This window comes from Pseudophryne corroboree, chromosome 4 (assembly GCF_028390025.1).
Source record: "Pseudophryne corroboree isolate aPseCor3 chromosome 4, aPseCor3.hap2, whole genome shotgun sequence".
Lineage (NCBI taxonomy): Eukaryota > Metazoa > Chordata > Amphibia > Anura > Myobatrachidae > Pseudophryne > Pseudophryne corroboree.
In genome coordinates, this window is record NC_086447.1 from 770,730,315 (window position 1) to 770,757,000 (window position 26,686).

General features: G+C 47.5%; 1 protein-coding gene across 3 annotated transcripts in view; it reads left to right on the forward strand.

Annotated features, from left to right (window-relative positions):
- SANBR (SANT and BTB domain regulator of CSR) overlaps nucleotides 1-26,686 on the forward strand; it is a 202,157-nt gene that overhangs the window by 129,986 nt on the left and 45,485 nt on the right. Inside the window, exons 15-16 of one of the 3 annotated variants that reach the window (XM_063918229.1) lie at nucleotides 3,489-3,521; nucleotides 5,039-5,201. The exons of 1 other annotated variant lie outside the window; for it this stretch is intronic. In XM_063918229.1, the coding sequence (XP_063774299.1) occupies nucleotides 3,489-3,521; nucleotides 5,039-5,083 (78 nt within the window). In that variant the 3' untranslated portion in view covers nucleotides 5,084-5,201. Of the gene's footprint in view, nucleotides 1-3,488; nucleotides 3,522-5,038; nucleotides 5,202-26,686 lie in introns of those variants that run through there. One more of the 3 variants, XM_063918227.1, reaches the window with a different exon arrangement.

Below are 26,686 nucleotides of genomic sequence, written 5' to 3' on the forward strand. Positions count from 1 at the left end.
CATTCTGGGAGCTTTGGTACATCCCCATGGTAATAATGTGGACCCCAGCATTCTCGAAGAGAAAATAGGATTTTGGTTACCTACCGGTAAATCCTTTTCTTGTAGTCCGTAGAGGATTCTGGGCGCCCGCCCAGCGCTTCGTTTTCCTGCTATCATTATTTGGTTCAGTACACCTTCGTTTTAGTTGACTACTGCATTATTACTTGGTAAGTACTGTTTCAGCAGTTGCTGAGTTTTCAAGCTAGGATAGCTTGATGTGCCTTGTATGTGTGAGCTGGTGTGAATCTCGCCACTATCTGTGCTAATCCTTCTCTCGAAGATGTCCGTCTCCTCGGGTACAGTTTCTAGACTGAGTCTGGTAGGAGGGGCATAGAGGGAGGAGCCAGCCACACTCTCAAACTCTTAAAGTGCCAATGGCTCCTTGTGGACCCCTCTATACCCCCATGATACTAATGTGGACCCCAGCATCCACTACGGACTACGAGAAAAGGATTTACCGGTAGGTAACCAAAATCCTATTTATACGTGTTCATCTAATGGGGGTGGGTGTTCTTTGATTGGTCACATGATGATTGCAACCTTCAATAACTTACATATACAATAAATAACAAATCCATATAACAAATACATAAACATTTTTTTGATGAAAATCCACACACAGAAGCTAGGTTAGGATTTAACCGTGCCGATGGTTGATTAACGAAAGTAGGAGCAGGAATTAATATGCATTCCAGTGGTGGAATGCATAGACAGGAAGTTTAATTTTTAGCTTCTGTGTGGATTTTCATAAAATTTGTTTATGTATTTGTGATATGGATCTGTTACTTATTGTTTTTGTAAGTTATTGTAGAAGTATACTATATGATTGAACAGGTTACAATCATGTGACCAATCAAAAACACTCTCACACATTAGGTTAACACGTATAAATAGGAAATCCTTCCACCATGAAACTACAACTTGAAAAAGACTGGAGGAGTCAAAACCCGCTGTTGGGAGCAGCTGGTAACTTGGACTGTGATATTAGTGGACAGGAACCAGATTCCATTGGCCTTGCTGATCTTTCCCAGGAAGAAAGGCCTGCTGTACATCTGGGCCAGGGTTCTTATTACCACATATATCTGGCAAGTACACCATCCTATGGTGGAATTGTATTGTATATTTTGAATAAATGTAAAATACTACACTATGAAGAGATTATTGTGGGAAGAGCCATCTGACCCCTACAGGCCTCTTACGGGCAATGTTAAAAGAGAATACTTTGTGAGTAGGACCAAGAATTTTTCCTTCAGTTAATAAAACACAGAAATAGGGAGTTTTTGCTCTTAGGTTTATCTTGCCACAGAATTAGCCCTTTACCGCACCATATTGATTTGGCTTTATATTGGAGAAGTTTCCCATAGTAACCAATAAACATTAAGGTAGCATTTATTAAGTACATTCTATAAAATGATAGGTTGAAGCTATGAGCAACTTCTTCACTTGTCCACTTATCCATTCTTTAGAAGACTTCATACATTTCTCCTAAATCTGTCTCAGTGTAGATTGGGATGACTGCGAGAGTGTATCCGTGTAAGTAGTGTGGGTGGGGTTGGTAAGGCTCTAGCAAAAAGTCAGAAGACTTGTGAGGTTTTTTTTCCATTTTTCGTGTCTGCATATGAAATGCTATCTTACAGTGTTTTCCTTGAAATTCCTGTAATGTAGCATTTCTTATGCAGATACAGCCACAGTTGCACACAGAATATAGGCATGCCGCATATCATTTTAATCAGCATACGCTGCTGGTGCGTCCTATTCGCATAGTGATGCGAATAAGACACATTTTTTCGGCAAGAAAAACGCCAGACTTTAACGGAGCTGCTGGCTTACTCACGTCAGGCATCTCCTGCTGCATCGCGTATTGAGGCAATATATATGAGGACACATCTGTATTTATACTTTTTGACTCATATCTGCTACCTTTTGGCTAAGAACTAGGGCCCTCATTCCGAGTTGTTCGCTCTGTAATTTTCTTCGCATCGCAGCGATTTTCCGCTAATTGCGCACGCGCAATGTTCGCACTGCGACTGCGCCAAGTAAATTTGCTAAGAAGTTTGGTATTTTACTCACGGCATTACAAGGTTTTTTCTTCAATCTGGTGATCGGAGTGTGATTGACAGGAAGTGGGTGTTTCTGGGTGGAAACTGGCCGTTTTATGGGAGTGTGTGAAAAAACTCTGCCGTTTCTGGGAAAAACGCGGGAGTGGCTGGAGAAACGGGGGAGTGGTTGGGCGAACGCTGGGTGTGTTTGTGACGTCAAACCAGGAACGAAACTGACTGAACTGATCGCAGTGGCAGAGTAAGTGTCGAGCTACTCAGAAACTGCTTAGAAATTTCTATTCGCAATTTTGAGACTCTTTCGTTCGCAATTTTGCTAAGCTAAGATTCACTCCCAGTAGGCGGCGGCTTAGCGTGTGCAATGCTGCTAAAAGCAGCTTGCGAGCGAACAACTCGGAATGAGGGCCTATGTGATGTATAGTCTTCTGTTTGTGATGGATGGGTAAGAAAATACTACATCCTGCATTCATATTTTATTAACGCCGTTGTGGAATTTCTAGAAAATGTATTGCATTTACGTTATTTTTCTGCTATAAAAATTAAAATAAGATTTCCAACATAAAATAAGTCATCTTCCTTGAATCGATCTTTAACAAAGCTTTAAATATGTTATATGTGGCTTTTACTCTTGCTGATGTGTTAGTAGAGACTTGTATACTGTTTGTAAAAGTAAATAGCATGTGATGTATGCAGTGCTACATATGTTCATTAATAGCACATACGTCTCAGTTCACTTGTAAAGCAATCGCCAGTATATAACTTGCTCAGGTTTTCTTATCATTTGTCACATTTATTGGAAGATATGCCGTCTGATCTAGCTCTGTATCATAGACCTGTGTCTCCCATGTCCTATATGCAATAATAGATAAAGGCTTATGGGAAATGTAGTGTGTTCAACAGCGCTGCTTAGTGCTATATGTCCTAAAGTCTTATGGGAAATGTAGCATGTTTATAAGGCCAGCTTAGGCTGTCCTTATAAAAATAAAAAAAGCCAATAATTATTTTTTTCTGCAGAAGCCTTTTTGTTGCTACAATGATGTATTGCTTACTGAAAGGAAATATATACTACACAGATTGTAAATGTATGGTTATTAAATAATGTATTTTTGTTCTGCTGACCAGGGTTCCACTTTGGATTTTGTAGATTTGTTATCCTAAACCTAGTTTCTTAATATGACCTTTTATACAAAATAATTCTGTTATTACTTCGTAATTCTTCCCGGGTATAAAGTAGCATAAACGGTGCTCTTTGGACAGATAAAATAAGATAAAAATAGGCTGTTTTACTATGAACTCTGAAATGATTAAAGTTGCTCATACCCATAGAGTCTGATACGTGTAACCTTACTGTCTTATCCTTTTGTCTTTCCTCTTGTTTCCCTTCTTGGTTAGTTTCTTTTATTAAAAAACTTCAGTCTTCAGTTGGTAAGTAACAAACATATACTGCCCCTCCCCCCTTCCCCCTCCCCTATGCATAGTTGGGCACCCCCTGCTTGTTTTGCTCTGGGTAGATTATATACATACACTCCAGTCAGGAACGGTGATCCATAACCAGGCTTTGAGTAAGAATTTTTATATATGAAAAAAATACATACTGCACTGTGGGTCAAGTCAACATTTTGGAGCAGTGCACCCATAACCCGGCACGGCACTACAGGATTTGAGTAAGAATTCTTTTATATAGCCAAGTGTAGCTCCGAAATGTCGCATTGACCCAAAGTGCATTATGGATTTTTTTCATATAAGTATATATGTGGGTGTGTGTGTGTATAACTGTATATGTATATATGTGGCTGTGTGTGTACCGGTGGCGGGGGGGAGCACCATCGACTATTTTGCCTCTGGGCATCTGGCATGAACTTACGCCACTGGCCTGACCCTAACCTCCCCTCCCACAGCCTAACCCTAACCTCCCCTCCCACAGCCTAACCCTAACCCTCCCCTCACTTATCCAAACAATCCCCACCCATTGCCTAACCTCCCCTCCCGCAGTCTAACCCTAACCTCCCCTCCCACAGCCTAACCCTAGCCTCCCCTCACTTATCCAAACAATCCCCACCCATTGCCTAACCTCCCCTCCCGCAGTCTAACCCTAACCCTCTCCTCCCACAGCCTAACCCTAGCCTCCCCTCACTTATCCAAACAATCCCCACCCATTGCCTAACCTCCCCTCCCGCAGTCTAACCCTAACCCTCTCCTCCCACAGCCTAACCCTCCCCTCAATTATCCAAACAATCCCCACCCATTGCCTAGCCTCCCCTACCACAGTATAACCCTAATGCTCCCCTCTCACATTCTAACTCTATCTCTCCAATTCAACAGCGTAACAGGGACTACCTCTTTTGTGGCTGAGATGCTCGGTTTGTTTTCCTGTATGTTATGGATACACAGTGGTTACGGCCTGTGGAGTCACAGTACATGTACATTATGGATACACAGTGGGGTATGGCCTGCGGAGTCACAGTACTTGTACGTTATGGATACACAGTGGGTTACAGCCTGCGGATTCATAGTACTTGTATGTTATGGATACACAGTGCGTTACGGCATGTAGAGTCATAGTACTTGTATGTTATGGATACACAGCGGGGTACGGGCTGCGGAGTCACAGTAGTTGTACGTTATGAATACACAGTGGTGTATGGCATGTAGAGTCATAGTACTTGCACGTTATAGATACACAGTGAGATGCTCGGTTTGTTTTCCTGTATGTAACATAGTAACATAGTATTTGAGGTTGAATAGAGGCAAATTGCCCATCGTGTTCAACCTGTTTTAAGTTGTGATCATTCTACATACTTGCTAAATAATGTTTTATGACTAGTTAGCTACTATAACTCATGTTACCCCCGGATTAACCACGTTGATATTTTAAGTATTATAACCTTGGATAACTTTTTCATTCAGAAATTTATCCATTCCTTTTTTAAATCCAATTACAGAGTCTGCCATTACCACCTTCCCTGGCAGGAAATTCCACATCCTGATTGCCCTAACAGTGAAGAACCCTTTCCTCCATTGCTTTCGAAACTTTCTCTCCTCCAGTCGCAGCAAGTGCCCGCGTGTCCTAAACTGTGTTCTTTTAATAAATAATTCCTCTGATAACTCTTTGTGATGTCCCTTTACATATTTGAAGATATTAATAATATCTCCTCTTAGGCGCCTCTTTTCTAGTGTATACATATTCAGCCTAGTAAGTCTTTCCTTATAGTCCAGTCCTTCTAAGCCTTTAATCAATTTAGTAGCTCGCCTTTGAACACTTTCGAGTTCACTGATTTCTTTTTTTTATACAATGGTGCCCAAAACTGAACACAATATTCCAGGTGCGGACGTACCAATGATTTGTACAGCGGCAGAATTACATCCTCGTCCCTTGTCTCAATTCCCCTTTTTATGCACGCTAGCACCTTACTTGCCTTCTTTACTGCGTTTTGACATTGTGGGGGTAATTCCAAGTTGATCGCAGCAGGAAATTTTTTAACAGTTGGGCAAAACCATGTGCACTGCAGGGGGGGCAGATATAACATTTGCAGAGAGAGTTAGATTTGGGTGGGTTATTTTGTTTCTGTGCAGGGTAAATACTGGCTGCTTTATTTTTACACTGCAATTTAGATTGCAGATTGAACTCACCACACCCAAATCTATCTCTCTCTGCACATGTTATATCTGCCTGCCCTGCAGTGCACATGGTTTTGCCCAACTGCTAACAAAATTCCTGCTGAGATCAACTTGGAATTACCCCCAGTGTACGGTTATTAAGCCTATTATCAATGACTACCCCCAAATCTTTTTCCAACTCTGTTTCCCATAGGCGTTCCCCATTTCTCTAACGTCCTAGTGGATGCTGGGAACTCCGTAAGGACCATGGGGAATAGCGGGCTCCGAAGGAGGCTGGGCACTCTAGAAAGATTTATGACTACCTGGTGTGCACTGGCTCCTCCCACTATGACCCTCCTCCAAGCCTCAGTTAGATCTTGTGCCCGGCCGAGGTTGGATGCACACTAGGGGCTCTCCTGAGCCCCTAGAAAGAAAGTATAGATTTAGGTTTTTTATTTTCAGTGAGACCTGCTGGCAACAGGCTCACTGCAGCGAGGGACTAAGGGGAGAAGAAGCGAACTCGCCTGCTTGCAGCCGGATTGGGCTTCTTAGGCTACTGGACACCATTAGCTCCAGAGGGATCGACCGCAGGCCCAGTCCTTGGTGTTCGGTCCCGGAGCCGCGCCGCCATCCCCCTTACAGAGCCAGAAGCAAGAAGAGGTCCGGAAAATCGGCGGCAGAAGACATCAGTCTTCACCAAGGTAGCGCACAGCACTGCAGCTGTGCGCCATTGCTCCTCATACACACTTCACACTCCGGTCACTGAGGGTGCAGGGCGCTGGGGGGGGGCGCCCTGAGAAGCAATAATAACACCTTGGCTGGCAAAAATACCACAATATATAGCCCCAGAGGCTATATATGTGGAAAATACCCCTGCCAGAATCCAGAAAAAAGCGGGAGAATAGTCCGCGGAAAAGGGGCGGAGCTATCTCCTGCAGCACACTGGCGCCATTTTTCCTTCACAGATCCGATGGAAGGAAGCTCCCTGGCTCTCCCCTGCATACAGAACAGGGTTAAAACAGAGAGGGGGGGCACTAAATTTAGGCGCAGTATAAATTATATAAAAGCAGCTATAGGGGACATAACTCAGTTAGTCCCTGCATTATATAGCGCTCTGGTGTGTGCTGGCATACTCTCACTCTGTCCCCCCAAAGGGCTTTTGTGGGTCCTGTCCTCATTGGAGCATTCCTTGTGTGTGTGCGGTGTGTCGGTACGGCTGTGTCGACATGTTTGATGAGGAGACTTATGTGGAGGCGGAGCAGATGCCGATAAATGAGATGTCGCCCCTGTGGGCCGACACCAGAGTGGATGGATAGGTGGAAGGTATTAACCGACAGTGTCAACTCCTTACATAAAAGGCTGGATGACGTAACAGCTATGGGACAGCCGGCTTCTCAGCCTGCGCCTGCCCAGGCGTCTCAAAGGCTATCAACGCTCCCTCAGATGGCAGACACAGATGTCGACACGGAGTCTGACTCCAGTGTCGACGAGGTTGAGACATGTACACAATCCACTAGGAACATCCGTTACATGATCCCGGCAATATAAAATGTGTTACACATTTCTGACATTAACCCAAGTACCACTAAAAACAAAGGGTTTTATGTGTGGGGAGAAAAAGCAGGCAGTGTTTTGTTCCCCCATCAAATGAGTGAATGAAGTGTGAAAAAGCGTGGGTTTCCCCGATAAGAAACTGGTAATTTCTAACAAGTTACTGATGGCGTACCCTTTCCCGCCAGAGGATAAGTTACGCTGGGAGATATCCCCTAGGGTGGATAAGGCGTTCACACGTTTGTCAAGGTGGCACTGCCGTCTTAGGATACGGCCACTTTGAAGGTACCTGCTGATAAATAGCAGGAGGCTATCCTGAAGTCTGTATTTACACACTCAGGTACTTGACTGAGACCTGCAGTCTGCTGCAGCGTGGTCTGTACCCCTTTCAAACAGGGATACTATTTTGCGAACATAAGACGTCGTCTTATATATGAGGGATGCACAGAGGAATATTTTGCCGGCTGGCATCCTGAATTATTGCAATGTCCATTCTGTCAGGAGGGTATTGGAGACCCGACACTGGACAGGTGATGCTGACTTTGAAAGGCACATAGAGCCTTATAAGGGTGAGGAATTGTTTGGGGATGGTCTCTGGGACCTCGTATCCACAGCTACAGCTGGGATGAAAATATTTTACCTCAGGTTTCCTCACAGCCTAAGAAAAGCACTGTATTATCAGGTACAGTCCTTTCGGCTTCAAAAAAGCAGGCGGGTCAAACGAGGGAAGAGGAAAAAAGCTGCACCAGCAGCCAGTTCCCAGAATCAAAATTCTTCCCCTGCTTCCTCTGAGTACACCGCATGACGCGGGGGCTCCACAGGCGTAGCCAGGTACGGTGGGGGGCCGCCTCAAAAATTTCAGCGATCAGTGGGCTCGCTCACAGGTGGATCCCTGGATCCTTCAAGTAATATCTCAGGGGTACAAGCTGGAAGTCGAGGCGTCTCCCCCCCGCCGTTTACTCAAATCTGCCTTGCCGACAACTCCCTCAGGCAGGGAGGCTGTGCTAGAGGCAATTCACAAGCTGTATTCCCAGCAGGTGATAGTCAAGGTGCCCCTACTTCAACAAGGACGGGGTTACTATTCCACACTGTTTGTGGTACAGAAACCAGCCGGTTCGGTGAGACCCATTTTAAAATGGAAATCCTTGAACACTTACATAACAAAGTTCAAGATGGAATCGCTCAGGGCGGTTATTGCAAGCCTGGACGAGGGGGATTACATGGTATCCCTGGACATCAAGGATGCTTACCTGCATGTCCCTATTTACCTTCCTCACCAGGAGTACCTCAGATTGTGGTACAGGATTGCCATTACCAATTCCAGACACTACCGTTTGGACTGTCCACGGCACCGAGGGTGTTTACCAAGGTAATGGCAGAAATAATGATACTCCTTCATAAAAAGGGAGTTTTTATTTATCCCATACTTGGACGATCTCCTTATAAAGGCAAGGTCCAGGGAGCAGTTACTGGTCGGAGTAGCACTATCTCAGGAGGTGCTACAACAGCATGGCTGGATTCTGAACATTCCTAAGTCACAGCTGGTTCCTTCCACTCGCTTACTGTTCCTGGGGATGATTTTGGACACAGAACAGAAAAAAGTGTTTCTCCCGCAGGAGAAAGCCAAGGAGCTGTCATCTCTAGTCAGAGACCTCCTAAAACCAAAAAGGGTATCGGTGCATCGTTGCACACGAGTCCTGGGAAAAATGGTGGCTTCATACGAAGCAATTCCATTCTGCAGGTTCCATGCGAGGACTTTCCAGTGGGACCTCTTGGATAAGTGGTCGGGATCGCATCTTCAAATGCATCAAATGATAACCCTGTCTCCAAGGACCAGGGTGTCTCTACTGTGGTGGCTGCAGGGTGCTCATCTTCTAGAGGGCCGCAGTTTCGGCATACAGGACTGGGTCCTGGTGACCACGGATGCCAGCCTTCGAGGCTGGGGAGCAGTCACACAGGGAAGAAACTTCCAGGGCCTATGGTCAAGTCAGGAGACTTCCCTACATATAAATTCTGGAACTGAGGGACATTTACAATGCCCTAAGTCAGGCAAGGCCCCTGCTTCAAAATCAGCCGGTACTGATACAGTCAGACAACCTCACGGCAGTCGCCCATGTGAACCGACAGGGCGTCACAAGAAGCAGGATGGCAATGGCAGAAGCCACAAGGATTCTCCGATGGGCGGAAAATCACGTACTAGCACTGTCAGCAGTGTTCATTCCGGGAGTGGACAACTGGGAAGCAGACTTCCTCAGCAGACACGACCTACACCCGGGAGAGTGGGGACTTCATCCAGAAGTCTTCCTGCTGTTGGTAAACCGTTGGGAAAGGCCACAGGTGGACATGATGGCATCCCGCCTCAACAAAAAGCTAAAGAGATTTTGCGCCAGGTCAAGGGACCCTCAGGCGATAGCTGTGGACGCTCTAGTGACACCGTGGGTGTACTAGTCGGTTTGTGTTCCCTCCTCTGCCTCTCATACCAAAGGTACTGAGAATAATAAGATGGCGAGGAGTAAGAACGATACTCGTGGTTCCGGATTGGCCAAGAAGGGCTTGGTACCCGGAACTTCAGAAAATGATATCGGAGGACCCATGGCCTCTGCCGCTCAGACAGGACCTGCGTCAGCAGGGGCCCTGTCTGTTCCAAGACTTACCGCGGCTGCGTTTGACGGCATGACGATTGAACGCCGGATCCTGAAGGAAAAGGGTATTCCGGAAGAAGTCATTCCTACGCTTATTAAAGCCAGGAAAGATGTTACAGCAAAGCATTATCACCGCATATGGCGGAAATATGTTGCATGGTGCGAGGCCAAAAAGGCCCCAATTTCAACTAGGTCGATTTCTGCATTTCCTGCAAGCAGGAGTGAATATGGGCCTAAAACTAGGCTCCATTAAAGTACAGATCTCGGCTCTGTCGATTTTCTTTCAAAAAGAACTAGCTTCAGTACCTGAAGTTCAGACATTTGTGAAAGGAGTGCTGCATATTCAGCCCCCGTTTGTGCCTCCTGTGGCACCTTGGGATCTCAACGTGATGTTGAGTTTCTTAAAATCACATTGGTTTGAGCCACTAAAAACCGTGGATCTGAAATATCTCACGTGGAAAGTGGTCATGTTATTGGCCTTGGCTTCAGCCAGGCGAGTGTCAGAATTGGCGGCTTTATCATGTAAAAGCCCTTATCTGATTTTCCATATGGATAGGGCAGAATTGAGGACTCGTCCCCAATTTCTCCCTAAGGTGGTGTCAGCGTTTCACCTGAACCAGCCTATTGTGGTGCCGGCGGCTACTAGTGAATTGGAGGACTCCAAGTTGCTAGACGTTGTCAGGGCCCTGAAAATATATGTTTCCAGGACAGCTGGAGTCAGAAAATCTGACTCGCTGTTTATCCTGTATGCACCCAACAAGCTGGGTGCTCCTGCTTCTAAGCAGTCTATTGCTCGCTGGATTTGTAGTACAATTCAGCTTGCACATTCTGTGGCAGGCCTACCACAGCCACAATCTGTAAATGCCCATTCCACAAGGAAGGTGGGCTCATCTTGGGCGGCTGCCCGAGGGGTCTCGGCTTTACAACTTTGCCGAGCAGCTACTTGGTCAGGGGCAAACACGTTTGCAAAATTCTACAAATTTGATACCCTGGCTGAGGAGGACCTGGAGTTCTCTCATTCTGTGCTACAGAGTCATCCGCACTCTCCCGCCCGTTTGGGAGCTTTGGTATAATCCCCATGGTCCTTACGGAGTTCCCAGGATCCACTAGGACGTTAGAGAAAATAAGAATTTACTCACCGGTAATTCTATTTCTCGTAGTCCGTAGTGGATGCTGGGCGCCCATCCCAAGTGCGGATTGTCTGCAATACTTTTAAATAGTTATTGTTAACTAAAGGATTATTGTTGAGCCATCTGTTGAGAGGCTCAGTTGTTTTCATACTGTCAAACTGGATATAGTATCACGAGTTGTACGGTGTGATTGGTGTGGCTGGTAAGAGTCTTACCCGGGATTCTAAATCCTTCCTTATTATGTCAGCTCGTCCGGGCACAGTGTCCTAACTGAGGCTTGGAGGAGGGTCATAGTGGGAGGAGCCAGTGCACACCAGGTAGTCATAAATCTTTCTAGAGTGCCCAGCCTCCTTCGGAGCCCGCTATTCCCCATGGTCCTTACGGAGTTCCCAGCATCCACTACGGACTACGAGAAATAGAATTACCGGTGAGTAAATTCTTATTTTAATATGTATTTAATACAGTATTTGTACAATAAAGATACACAGTGAGGTACGGCATGCGGAGTCATAGTACTTGTATGTTACGGATGCACAGTGGAGTATGGCCTGTGGAGTCACAGTACTTGTACATTATGGATACACAGTGGAGTATGGACTGCAGAGTCATAGTACTTGTACATTATAGATACACAGTGGGGTACGGCCTGCAGAGTCATAGTACTTGTATGTTATGGATAAACAGCGGGGTACGGACTGCATAGTCACAGTACTTGTACGTTATGAATACACAGTGGTGTATGGCCTGCAGAGTCATAGTACTTGTACATTATAGATACACAGTGTGGTATGGCCTGCGGAGTCACAGTACTTGTATGTTTTTTCCCCAAACTGCAAAAAAGGTGACAGAAATCAAGCAAAAAGGCTGGGAAGAGGTTTTATCACTGCCTGATAAATAAGCTCCTATCAGCGCAGACTAGGCCTGTACCTTGATGTGTGCCAGGCAGACCATCCAAACATGCACATATACGACATTTGGTAGCTCTGCACCATCGATAGCAGGAAACCATCTGGTTCTCCCCCATTGATGGTAAAAGTATCCACCATTGGTCATAGACCATCGATGATTTCAAATCAATGATGGTCGATAGCCATCCCTAGGCTGTGCCTACCTGCCGGTTATAGCGTCCTTGCCCTGCATAGAAGCTGCTCTGCCTGTGTTCCTGCCCTCACTGCTGTGTCTCTCTTGGATTCCACCCTGTATTCTTGCCCATCAGCAGTAACTTACTATACCTCAGTACCCGCCATCTCTACCACCCGGATCCCAGCCTGTGTTGTTACTTGTCAGCAGTAACTTACTATACCTCAGTACCCACCAGCATCTATCTTATATATCACTGCTATCTGCATTCCTTTGGCTACCACCAGGTATCCTGGTTCCTGTAGGCATTCCCTGGTAGATGGCCACCGATGACCTGTGCTAGGTCCTGACTCCTACTACCATGAGTAGTCCTGTAGGTTACCTGACTACCTGTGAGAATTTCTACTAAAGATGGAGACTTCTGTAGCCGGGATCTAGGAGGTCATGCGGTTAGCTGGGTGTGGTGTAACGGGTAATAGTGAATTGGTGATGAGCTGGGAATCTAGTCTCCCTCAGCGTTATGGAGATTGGTCAGGTGTACTGCACCAGCTACTCTCTTCATGGAGCTGCTGTCCCTAGAAGGCATCCGGCCCTCTAATATAATTATCTATGGGTGGGTGAGGGACGCGCTATCACTGTGTGGTGGTGGGGATGGGGGAAGGGAAATTGTTGTGTTATACAAAATGGACCTGTAATTATACTGTGAGCACAATAAATGCAATTGAGGCAGAATGGGGCAAATGCTGTTTTTTAATTTGCTATTACTATCTTATCTTATCTATAACACTGCTAGTATCTAAACAATTTCAGGTGGAGTCCTTATGGAGCGGTATAACGGTAGGACACGATGCTTAGATCCGCTGTCCCGTACTAAGCGGTAGTCTGACAAGGCTAAACACTTAGTACTGGACACCGGATCTAAGCATCGCTCTGTGCATGCAGATAGATAGTGATTCCCACCATTACACTAATTTACCAGGTGCCCCATAAGGGCTCCACCTGGAATGGTCTAGATATCTATGGTCTAGTCTCTAGCGCGGGGGCGGCAAGACGATCTTCTCTTAGGTCTTCTCATTCTTTTCATTCTTTCCCATCTTTTAGGAACAGGCCTCAATTCATCGCTGGTTTCCACCTCATAATAGCGGACTTCTACGTCGTCCGCGAAGCCCCCTGTCCTCTTCCGGGTTTCTTTCTTGTCTTGCCCTGTGTGATGTAAAATAGAAATAGTTAGGAAGGGGTAATAAGCTGCCCTCAGTGGTCCCATGGGAGTAATTAAAGTGGGTGCAATGGTGCCATTGCTATGGGGCTTAGGGGGCCCTGAACCCAGCTTATATATAGTTGTCTACCAAGTTCCTGGAATTGCCGGGTAAGAAATTGGGTTTGGCCAATTGCCTGGACATGAAAAGGAGGACTCATCAGTGGCACTTCTATGGGGCATAACATGAACTAGGTCACTACTAAGGGGCATAAAAAACAATAGGGCACTATTACTGTATATTGCATACATTGAACTAAGGCAATATTATGGGGCATAAAATGAACAACCACTGTGGAGAGGTGTCTCTCTAGAGGCCAAGGGAGGGGCCCCTTCATAATGTAGCTGTGGGGCCCACAAAGTTCTGGTTACGCCCCTGGCGGTCACCCGTGATTGTGTGGATCTTATATCTAGTTACTCTTACCTGATGTTTCGTTCCCCGCGCTGCTAGCAGTGCGTTTCTTGTAACTGCAAAAAAAAAAGTAAAAATTAAGAATAAAGGTCAGTTATAGATGATAAGAAGCAGAGGTAGCTCAGTATATTGCAGTGTAACAAAGATGTGCACTTGTGTGTTAGGGAACTTAGAGTGTGAGCTCCAGTGGGACAGGGACAAATATTCTCTGTACAGCACCGTGTAAGCCTGTGGTGCTATATACATAAACAGTAGTAATTACATATAGTGTATTATACAGAGGTGGTGGTAACACCGTCTGCCCTCCACTGGGAATAGGGCCAGGAGAGATCCTATGGACACAGTCCTACTACACCTAATGCTAAATCTGCTCCTGGTAAAGGCTGGGGCACATACACCGAGCCTCCGACTAGATACTTCTGTTACCACCGGATAATAGTAATAATAATATTGTAATACAGTCTAGTAACCTGTAACACGATCTGTAGATAATCTTAGTAACTTACTAGATATATGCCCCAAGTGCGACCGCGGCCACACCGACAACTTAAATACCCACCAAGCCAGCGCACACCTTATATACCCACCAAGCCGGCACACACCTTATATACCCACAAAGCCAAAGTATTTAAGGTGCTCGCTTGGTGGGTATATAAGGTGTGTGCTGGCTTGGTGGGTATATAAGGTGTGTGCTGGCTTGGTGGCTATATAAGGTGTGCTCTGGCTTGGTGGGTATATAAGGTGTGTGCAGGCTTGGTGGGTATATAAGGTGTGTGCAGGCTTTGTGGGTATATAAGGTGTGCGCAGGCTTGGTGGGTATATAAGGTGCTGGCTTTGTGGGTATATAAGGTGTGCGCTGGCTTGGTGGGTATATAAGGTGTGTGCTGGCTTGGTGGGTATATAAGGTGCTCGCTTGGTGGTTATATAAGGTGTGTGCTGGCTTGGTGGGTATATAAGGTGCTCGCTTGGTGGGTATATAAGGTGTGCACTGGCTTGGTGGGTATATAAGGTGCTGACTTGGTGGGTATATAAGGTGTGCGCTGGCTTGGTGGGTATATAAGGTGTGCGCTGGCATGGTGGCTATATAAGGTGTGCTCTGGCTTGGTGGGTATATACGGTTTGCTGGTTTGGTGGGTATATAAGGTGTGTTCTGGCTTGGTGGGTATATAAGGTGTGTGCTGGCTTGGTGGGTACATAAGTTGTGCTATGAGCCGTCTGCTCACATACTCACATATCACTCGTTGCTGTCATGGGTAAAAGGGGCGATTTATCAGAGTTACAAAAAGGGAGGATTATCAGCTTTCGGGCCAAGGGCAGCAGTATCTCTGACATGTCCGCGTGCTGCTGCGGTGAAGCTGTATGGTGACTGGACAAATGGCGCCATTGTGAATAACCGATATGGAATCTGCGGAGCACCACGTGCCACTGATGTGAGAGGTGAACGTCGGCTACGAAGGTGCGTGAGGGCCGACCGACACGCTGCAGTGACGCAGCTCACCGTCACAGTGAACCTGGGGGCTACCAGACGTTTGTGTAAAGTGACTGTTCAGCCTGTCTCGCTGCTGTCCGTGCTGCACACGGCGGTTACTCTGTCTATTAGCTGGCGGTCATAATAATGCGACTCCACCGTATATATAAAATGCAGTTTTCGGAGGTTTGGCCACTTTTTGCGTATGCACCAATCTCAATGTGATACACTGCGGAGCTTGGACCCTGTGGGTTTCTTTTCATGTTTTGCACTGAGAGGGATCCAGTCAGATCCCTCCCAATTTCCCCTGCAGCGCGTGTTCCGTACAACGCATGCGCAGATGGTCCTAAACCCATACGTCCCCACACCACAGAGGACAGTCCTTATCGGGAGAGCCGACCTTTACTTAAATCTTCATGCATAACAAGCTCCGATGTGCATGTGGCGGGATACTGCAATGCTTGGTGCACCCGAACCATAGATCGATCATTCTGGATGAACAATTTCTGCCCATATGCACGGAGCTTAATGCAGATATCTACCCATATGATGCTATGTGCACATCTATACAAATGCACCAATCCAGATATTCAATAGACATCATTGTTATCAAGATGCACTAGTACCAGCCCTCCTATTGGTACTTGCGATCAGCCCGAACACAGCCTGCAATTCCGTCTGCACCCCCCCCCCCCCCCCCACATGCCCTCAGATTTTCTTATTGGGTATGATGTTATACATTTGTATACCTAGTGCTGCGAGATACGTCGGTCGCAGTGCTGGGATCGCAGGAGGCGTCACTTCTAAAGAGGCGTCTCCTGTATGTTCCTCTTTCAAATCGGATGGAAATTCAAAGCTGCCTACAAGCGGCGTGGAGTTTCCGCAAACTCTGAATCAGGCCACATGGACATTAGTTACTGTTCGGAATGTCTGTACACACCCGCGGTTGTAGTTCAGGAATGACCAGTCCAGTGGATTACCCAGGCAATGTGGTTTATTTAGCACAAGCGCAGGTACAGCCGTACTCAGTGTTACACTGCTGGGTTATCAGGTGGAGCGGAGCCTGTAGTGGAGCAGGGTGTGTGACTGTTGCTTGTCTCAGGTAGTGGGGTAAAGTCTCGGGGTTCAGGAACTAAGAGGAGGATCAGCCGTCCTCCACCATGCCACTTATACACTGTGACAAAATGGCGCAGCGCATGTGCAGATTCACTATCAGCAGCCATCTTGGTTAGGGAATGAAGCATCCCTAAAGGAGCCATGTTGTTGGAGACTCCACTTCTAACAGTTATTAGAACACCGGCGACAATAATATTACTAATAGAACACTGGGAACTACATTATGATTTATTAGAACAATGGAGGCATATTATTATTTCTCTATCGTCCTAAGTGGATGCTGGGGTTCCTGAAAGGACCATGGGGGAATAGCGGCTCCGCAGGAGACAGGGCACAAAAGTAAAGCTTTTACAGGTCAGGTGGTGTGTACTGGCTCCTCCCCCTATGACCCTCCTCCAGACTCCAGTTAGATTTTTGTGCCCGGCCGAGAAGGGTGCAATTCTAGGTGGCTCTCATAAAGAGCTGCTTAGAGAGTTTAGCTTAGGTTTTTTATTTTACAGTGATTCCTGCTGGCAACAGGATCACTGCAACGAGGGACAGAGGGGAGAAGAAGTGAACTCACCTGCGTGCAGGATGGATTGGCTTCTTGGCTACTGGACATGAAGCTCCAGAGGGACGATCACAGGTACAGCCTGGATGGTCACCGGAGCCACGCCGCCGGCCCCCTCACAGATGCTGAAGCAAGAAGAGGTCCAGAATCGGCGGCTGAAGACTCCTGCAGTCTTCTTAAGGTAGCGCACAGCACTGCAGCTGTGCGCCATTTTCCTCTCAGCACACTTCACACGGCAGTCACTGAGGGTGCAGGGCGCTGGGAGGGGGGCGCCCTGGGAGGCAAATGAAAACCTTTAAAAAGGCTAAAAATACCTCACATATAGCCCCAGAGGCTATATGGAGATATTTACCCCTGCCTAAATGTACTAAATAGCGGGAGACGAGCCCGCCGAAAAAGGGGCGGGGCCTATCTCCTCAGCACACGGCGCCATTTTCTGTCACAGCTCCGCTGGTCAGGAAGGCTCCCAGGTCTCTCCCCTGCACTGCACTACAGAAACAGGGTATAACAGAGAGGGGGGGCAAAATAAATGGCAATATATATTAATATAAAAGCAGCTATAAGGGAGCACTTAATCATAAGGCTATCCCTGTCATATATAGCGCTTTTTGGTGTGTGCTGGCAGACTCTCCCTCTGTCTCCCCAAAGGGCTAGTGGGTCCTGTCTTCGTATAGAGCATTCCCTGTGTGTCTGCTGTGTGTCGGTACGTGTGTGTCGACATGTATGAGGACGTTATTGGTGTGGAGGCGGAGCAATTGCCAAATATGAGGATGTCACCTCCTAGGGGGTCGACACCAGAATGGATGCCTTTATTTGTGGAATTACGGGATAGCGTCAACTCGCTTAAGCAGTCGTTTGCCGACATGAGGCGGCCGGACACTCAATTAGTGCCTGTCCAGGCGCCTCAAACACCGTCAGGGGCTGTAAAACGCCCCTTGCCTCAGTCGGTCGACACAGACCCAGACACAGGCACTGATTCCGGTGGTGAAGGTGACGAATCAACCGTATTTTCCAGTAGGGCCACACGTTATATGATTTTGGCAATAAAGGAGATGTTACATTTAGCTGATACTACAGGTACCACTAAACAGGGTATTATGTGGGGTGTGAAAAAACTACCAGTAGTTTTTACCGAATCAGAAGAATTAAATGACGTGTGTGATGAAGCGTGGGGTGCCCCGATAAAAAACTGCTAATTTCAAAGAAGTTATTGGCTTTATACCCTTTCCCGCCAGAGGTTAGGGAGCGCTGGGAAACACCTCCTAGGGTGGACAAAGCGCTAACACGCTTATCAAAACAAGTGGCGTTACCCTCTCCTGAGACGGCCGCACTTAAAGATCCATCAGATAGGAGGATGGAAAATATCCAAAAAGGTATATACACACATGCAGGTGTTATACTACGACCAGCTATTGCGACTGCCTGGATGTGCAGTGCTGGGGTAGTTTGGTCAGAGTCCCTGATCGAAAATATTGATACCCTGGACAGGGACAATATTTTACTGTCGTTAGAACAAATAAAGGATGCATTTCTTTATATGCGTGATGCACAGGGAGATATCTGCACACTGGCATCACGGGTAAGTGCTATGTCCATTTCGGCCAGAAGAGCTTTATGGACACGACAGTGGACAGGCGATGCGTAGAGGAGTTATTTGGGGTCGGTCTATCGGATTTGGTGGCCACGGCTACGGCCGGGAAATCCACCTTTCTACCTCAAGTCACTCCCCAACAGAAAAAGGCACCGACCTTTCAACCGCAGCCCTTTCGTTCCTTTAAAAATAAGAGAGCAAAGGGCTATTCATATCTGCCACGAGGCAGAGGACGAGGGAAGAGACAGCAACAGGCAGCTCCTTCCCAGGAACAGAAGCCCTCCCCGGCTTCTACAAAAGCCTCAGCATGACGCTGGGGCTTCGCAAGCGGACTCGGGGGCGGTAGGCGGTCGTCTCAAGAATTACAGCGCGCAGTGGGCTCACTCGCAGGTAAATCCCTGGATCCTGCAGATAATATCTCAGGGGTACAGGTTGAAATTAGAGACAGAGCCACCTCGCCGTTTCCTGAAGTCTGCTTTACCAACGTCCCCCTCAGAAAGGGAGACGGTTTTGGAAGCCATTCACAAGCTGTATTCTCAGCAGGTGATAGTCAAGGTACCTCTTCTACAACAAGGGAAGGGGTATTATTCCACTCTTTTTGTGGTACCGAAGCCGGATGGCTCGGTAAGGCCTATTCTAAATCTGAAGTCCTTGAACCTGTACATAAAGAAGTTCAAGTTCAAGATGGAGTCACTCAGAGCAGTGATAGCGAACCTGGAAGAAGGGGACTTTATGGTATCCTTGGACATCAAGGATGCGTATCTCCACGTTCCAATTACCCCTCACACCAGGGGTACCTCAGGTTCGTTGTACAAAACTGTCACTATCAGTTTCAGACGCTGCCGTTTGGTTTGTCCACGGCACCTCGGGTCTTTACAAAGGTAATGGCCGAGATAATATTTCTTCTTCGAAGAAAAGGCGTATTAATTATCCCATACTTGGACGATCTCCTAATAAGGGCAAGGTCCAGAGAACAGCTAGAGATGGGTTTAGCACTATCTCAAGAGGTGCTAAAGCAGCACGGATGGATTCTGAATATTCCAAAATCCCAATTAATGCCGACAACTCGTCTGCTGTTCCTGGGGATGATTCTGGACACAGTTCAGAAAAAGGTTTTTCTTCCCGAAGAAAAAGCCAAGGAGTTATCTGACCTGGTCAGGAACCTCCTAAAACCAGGAAAGGTGTCTGTACATCAATGCACAAGAGTCCTGGGAAAAAAAAATGGTAGCTTCTTACGAAGCAATCCCTTTCGGCAGATTCCATGCAAAGGGATCTGTTGGACAAATGGTCAGGGTCGCATCTTCAGATGCACCTGCGGATAACCCTGTCGCCGAGGACAAGGGTATCCCTTCTGTGGTGGTTGCAGGAGGCTCATCTATTGGAGGGCCGCAGATTCGGCATGCAGGATTGGATCCTGGTGACCACGGATGCCAGCCTGAGAGGCTGGGGAGCAGTCACACAGGGAAGAAATTTCCAGGGAGTGTGGTCGAGCCTGAAAAAGTCTCTTCACATAAGCATTCTGGAACTAAGAGCAATCTACAATGCTCTAAGCCAGGCGGAACCTCTGCTTCAAGGAAGACCGGTGTTGATCCAGTCGGACAACATCACGGCAGTCGCCCATGTAAACAGACAGGGCGGCACAAGAAGCAGGAGGGCAATGGCAGAAGCTGCCAGGATCCTTCGCTGGGCGGAGAATCACGTGATAGCACTGTCAGCAGTATTCATCCCGGGCGTGGACAACTGGGAAGCAGACTTCCTCAGCAGACACGACCTTCACCCGGGAGAGTGGGGACTTCATCCAGAAGTTTTCCACATGCTATTAAACCGTTGGGTAAAACCAATGGTGGACATGATGGCGTCTCGCCTCAACAAAACACTGGACAGATATTGCGCCAGGTCAAGAGATCCGCAGGCAATAGCTGTGGACGCGCTGGTAACACCTTGGGTGTACCAGTCGGTATATGTGTTTCCTCCTCTGCCTCTCATACCAAAGGTATTGAGGATTATACGGCAAAGAGGAGTAAGACTAGTGGCTCCGGATTGGCCAAGAAGGACTTGGTACCCGGAACTTCAAGAGATGGTCACGGACGATCCGTGGCCTCTACTTCTGAGAAGGGACCTGCTTCAGCAGGGTCCTTGTCTTTTTCAAGACTTACCGCGGCTGCGTTTGACGGCATGGCGTTTGAATGCCAGATCCTAAAAGGAAAAGGCATTCCGGAAGAAGTCATTCCTACCTTGATAAAGGCAAGGAAGGAAGTCACCGCGAAGCATTATCGCCGTATTTGGCGAAAATATGTTGCGTGGTGCGAGCAGCGGAGTGCTCCGATGGAGGAATTTCAACTGGGTCGTTTTCCTACATTTCCTGCAATCAGGATTGTCTATGGGTCTCAAATTGGGATCTATTAAGGTTCAAATTTCGGCCCTATCAATATTCTTCCAAAAAGAATTGGCCTCAGTCCCTGAGGTCCAGATTTTTATCAAAGGAGTACTGCATATACAGCCTCCTGTGGTGCCTAAGGTGGCACCGTGGGATCTAAATGTAGTTTTAGATTTCCTCAAATCCAATTGGTTTGAACCACTAAAGAATGTGGATTTGAAATATCTCACATGGAAAGTGACTATGTTACTGGCCCTGGCTTCGGCCGGGAGAGTATCTGAACTGGCGGCTTTGTTTTATAAAAGCCCTTATTTAATTTTCCATTCGACATAGGGCAGAGCGGCGGACGCGTCCGCATTTTCTCCCTAAGGTGGTATCAGCGTTTCACCTGAACCAGCCTATTGTAGTGCCTGCGGCTACAGACGACTTGAAGGACTCCAAGTTGTTGGACGTTGTCAGAGCCTTAAAAATATACATTTAAAGGATGGCTGGAGTCAGAAAATCTGACTCGCTGTTTATACTGTATGCACCCAACAAGTTGGGTGCACCTGCTTCTAAGCAGTCGATTGCTCGTTGGATTTGTAACAAAATTCAACTTGTACATTCTGTGGCAGGCCTGCCACAGCCTAAATCTGTTAAGGCCCATTCCGCAAGGAAGGTGGGCTCATCTTGGGCGCCTGCCCGAGGGGTCTCGGCATTACAACTCTGCCGAGCAGCTACGTGGTCAGGGGAGAACACGTTTGTAAATTTTTACAAATTTGATACCCTGGCAAAGGAGGACCTGGAGTTCTCTCATTCGGTGCTGCAGAGTCATCCGCACTCTCCCGCCCGTTTGGGAGCTTTGGTATAATCCCCATGGTCCTTTCAGGAACCCCAGCATCCACTTAGGACGATAGAGAAAATAAGAATTTACTTACCGATAATTCTATTTCTCGGAGTCCGTAGTGGATGCTGGGCGCCCATCCCAAGTGCGGATTATCTGCAATACTTGTACATAGTTATTGTTAACTAATTCGGGTTATTGTTTAGGAAGCCATCTTTCAGAGGCTCCTCTGTTATCATACTGTTAACTGGGTTTAGATCACAAGTTGTACGGTGTGATTGGTGTGGCTGGTATGAGTCTTACCCGGGATTCAAAATCCTCCCTTATTGTGTACGCTCGTCCGGGCACAGTACCTAACTGGAGTCTGGAGGAGGGTCATAGGGGGAGGAGCCAGTACACACCACCTGACCTGTAAAAGCTTTACTTTTGTGCCCTGTCTCCTGCGGAGCCGCTATTCCCCCATGGTCCTTTCAGGAACCCCAGCATCCACTACGGACTCCGAGAAATAGAATTATCGGTAAGTAAATTCTTATTTTATTAGAACATGGATCACTACACATTACAACAACACTTGTTTTGCAGATGGTTAAAACTATAAGGTATAGCAGCCACCGGTAGTCAGTGCATGCTGTCTCTTGTAGTCCCATTAGTACATGCACTATGCTATAGTATGAAAGGGTTAAAACATAAGGTTTTCCAACAGGATTTGCATACGGTTTGGTTAAAACCACATGCCCCGAACCTCAGCCCCAAACAGTACTGTATGCTGTCTAAGGATCTTCAAATCGCCAAGCAGCCACATGAGGTTCGAGGTTTCAGCCTTCAAATCACAAGATAGTGCAATCTTAAAAACTGGCACAAAAAGTGGACGTCAGTAAATTTACTCCCACGTCCTGAGTCCCTGCAATTCCTTCCGAATACACAGAGTGACAGGACCTGGGGTGACCCGGCTCCTGACTATAATGTAAAGCTGCTCAGACTTATTTGCTGCCAGCAGCAGTGCAAAGACAATTTCACAGCAGAGATTGCATTAGTTTGGCGAGCAGGATGTCAGTATTTCCTAGAGATGGACATTGCACAATGGGGGTCATTCCGAGTTGTTCGCCCGTTGCCGATTTTCGCAACAGAGCGATTAAGGCAAAAATGCGCATGGTACGCAGTGCGCATGCGCTAAGTATGTTGGCACAAAACTTAAAAGATTTACTCACGTCCGAACGAAGAATTTTCATTGTTGAAGTGATCGGAGTGTGATTGACAGGAAGTGGGTGTTTCTGGGCGGAAACTGACCGTTTTCTGGGATTGTGCGAAAAAACGCGGTGAAACGGGGGAGAAACGGGGGAGTGGCTGGCCGAACGCAGGGCGTGTTTGTGACGTCAAACCAGGAACGAAATGGGCTGAGCTGATCGCAGTGTAGGAGTAAGTCTCGAGCTACTCAGAAACTGCTAAGAATTTTCTATTCGCAATTCTGCTAATCTTTCGTTCGCAATTCTGCTATGCTAAGATACACTCCCAGAGGGCGGCGGCCTAGCGTGTGCAATGCTTCTAAAATCTGCTAGCGAGCGAACAACTCAGAATGAGGGCCATTGTTACTTTCGTGGGGCCCTTAAATGGGAATTAGAGTGACAGCACATCATATGTACATGAATTGCACTTTATACTGTAGACCAGTGATTTTCAACCTTTTTTAACTCGCGGCACACTGAATAATATTTTAAAAGTGCCAAGGCACACCATCAGTTCCCCATGGAAAAAAAAAACACACACACATTGGCCCTCACAGTAAAAAAAATCCACACATACACTGGCCTACACAGGAAAATATATCACATTGCTCCCCACATAAATCCTATTAAATTATTCACATTGTTCCCCCCCATAAATCCTTTTGCTCCCCACATAAATCCTACTGCTCCCCACAGGAGAAATAAGATAATTATTATTAGCCCCTATCTGTCAGCTGTCCTCCCCCCTGTCCTTTAGTTGCGGGGGTTGTTCATAGTGGACAGTGAATACTGAGCATCGGGCGGTTGGTCAGGAGTGGATGTGGTGGGCAGGGAAAGTTTTGTATGCAGGGGGGAACTGGAAGATGTGTATGCAGGCAGGTGGGCAGGCTGGGTGGTGAGACGTGGTGGCTGCGACCTATGATGTCACACTGCCGCGTCTTCAAGGCATAGATCACGACTGATCCTCTAAGAAGAGCCCGGGCCAACATATCGCTCTGAAGGTGATGGAAGCGGCTCTGACTCCGTGGCACACCTTGCAACTGGTCGCGGCTGGCACACTGGTTGAAAAAGCCTGCTGTAGACCATACAGCTGGTGTACATGGTCTGACTGTGTCCTTCTAGTCTATTCCCAGCCACAATGCTGCGCCAGGTTTACATCAGGAGAGAATAGTAGCACCTGTGCCAGGGTGAGGCCAGGACATGTGACAGCGTTAGTAGGAGGTGTACTGGAAATGTGACCAATCTGTACACAATGTGGCCTGATTCAGAGTTGCACGTTGAAGCAACCGCTATAGAGTCTTTTGCTGTAGTGCGACATTATACTGATGCCTGTATCCACCCTCCCCTTTGTGCCCAGCCGGACATCAGTATGTGCAAGGACTGAGATGCCCACTCGCACCACTGAATATGAACCAGCCTCAGGCTAGGCGCAGATTCTCCGTCAGATTACAGCCTCCAGTGTGAGCGATTAAGCATCTGAGTTTGCAACCACTACATTGACGCGGTGACACACCCTTGACATTCCCATAATGCACCCATAAGATTGACCATCGTCGACCAGCACATTACCAGTACATGTCTTATACCCTGCATTGCAACTGCGCCATTGTGTGTACACGCCACGGGATCCATGCACCGTATCAGTTTTTAGGGTGTTTCATGCATGCCTTTGCATAGGGTGCAGGGCCTTAGAGGGCAGCACCGTTACTGAACCGTGACACCTAAATGTTTGGCTGCAGGGCACAAGGGTCGGCACCCTCCAGTCTAGAGAGTCACCACAGAGCATCCTTAGGACACTCCAAGTGCTCAGCCCTGCCCCTGATCGTGGCCTGATGTCATTATGTCACTTTGCAGGGACGGAACGTCAAAGGGCAGCTTATCGCCCTGCTCCAGACCTGTGGGTTTTGGTCATCTCTGTCAAAAACACCAACATAGATGAGAACATTTTTGAAACAGCTGCATAATCCCAGTTCAGGGCCTGGTAACTGCTCTGCAAACTTACCTTAACAGCAGATAACTCTAGTATGTATGTTCTGCACTATACCTTAGGCCAGAGGTTCTCAAACGCGGTTCTTAAGGCACCCCAACGGTCCAGGTTATAGGTATATCCATGTCTCAGCACAGATGGTTAAATCCGATTGGCTGAGGTGCTAATTAAGTCACCTGCGGCTAGGGAGGCCAATCCCGGGATTGGGATCGGCGGGATCCCGGGATTTGTGCCCAAAAATGATGGTAAATGACACTGAAGAATTTGTGAGCAATGTTTAAAGACACTGATGAATGAAGAACTTGTGAGCGATGGTAAATGACACTGAAGAATTGGTGAACGATGTTTTAAAGACACTGATGAATGAAGAACTTGTGAGCGATGGCAAATGACATTGAAGAATTGGTGAGCGGTGTTTAAAGACACTGATGAATGAAGAACTTGTGAGCGATGGTAAATGACACTGAAGAATTGGTGAGCGGTGTTCAAGGACTCTGATGAATGAAGAACTTGTGAGCGATGGTAAATGACACTGAAGAATTGGTGAGCGGTGTTTGAAGACACTGATGAATGAAGAACTTGTGAGCGATGGTAATTGACACTGAACGCTGGAAGCACTAAGGTTGGTTCAGCCCGCAGGCCTTGCTGAATCCAGGGAGCGCTGGCAACTGCACTGCAGAGGAACACACTAGTTGCTCGGATCACTGGAGACTGTGCTGCAGGAAGGCACCCTGAATGCTATGTGCAAAGGAGTATAGCTGCTGGGAAACACACTGCGTACGGGAGCTCTGGCATCCACTTTGGAAAAGAGGCGATACTCAGGCACCGAGGCTCTGCCCGGCGTCTGACTTTGAATCTCCCGCCTCCGCTGGATTGGCGGAACAGTCTGATGACGTCACCTGCTCCCCGCCCACGTGATGCCGGGTGTCATGGCGGCGCCCCTGCCCAGAGAACCGCCGGGAGCCGCGCCAGCCAGACGCCGGAGCCCGTGGACCACCGAAGGCGGAGGCCGCAACACAGACCAGCAAGCACGCAGGGGTAAGCGCGGCGAACGCCGCCTCTGGCGTGTGACAGTACCCCCTCCTCCAGGAGTGGCCCCCGGATGTCTGGAATGGAAGATCCGCACCAGTCGGGGAGCCATAACTTCCGTAGCCTTAACCCAGCTCCTCTACTCGGGGCCAACACCTTTCCACTCCACCAAATACTGTAGATTCTTGTGAAGATAACGAGAGTCAAGAATAGCTTTGATTTCAAAGTCCGTTCCAGCTTCAGTCTCTGCAGAGGTTGGCCTCGGGGACTTTGAATGGAACCGGTTTAAAATAAGGGGGCGAAGGAGAGACACATGGAAGGAATTTGGTATCCGGAGGTGGGAAGGCAATCCCAATTTGCAGACAACCGGGTTCAGGACTTGTAACACGGGATAAGGACCAATAAACCTCGGAGCGAACTTCATAGTGGGCACCCTTAACCGAAGATTGCGGGTAGAGAGCCATACCCTGTCACCAACCTTATATTGGTGCTCGTCACTTCCTATCCGCAAAGAACTTCTAACGGCTGGAGACTCTCTCTCTTGAGGTTAGCATGGACTCGACTCCAAATTTGACTGAAGTGCCGGAGAGTAGAGGCTGCAGCAGGAACATCCTCCGGAGGACAAATGGGTAATTCTGGAACTTGGGGATGAAATCCATAATTGATGAAAAATGGGGACTTACCGGTCGAAGAGTGGTACAGATGATTATGGGCAAACTCGGCCCATGGCAACAGTTCCACCTAATCATCTTGCGATGG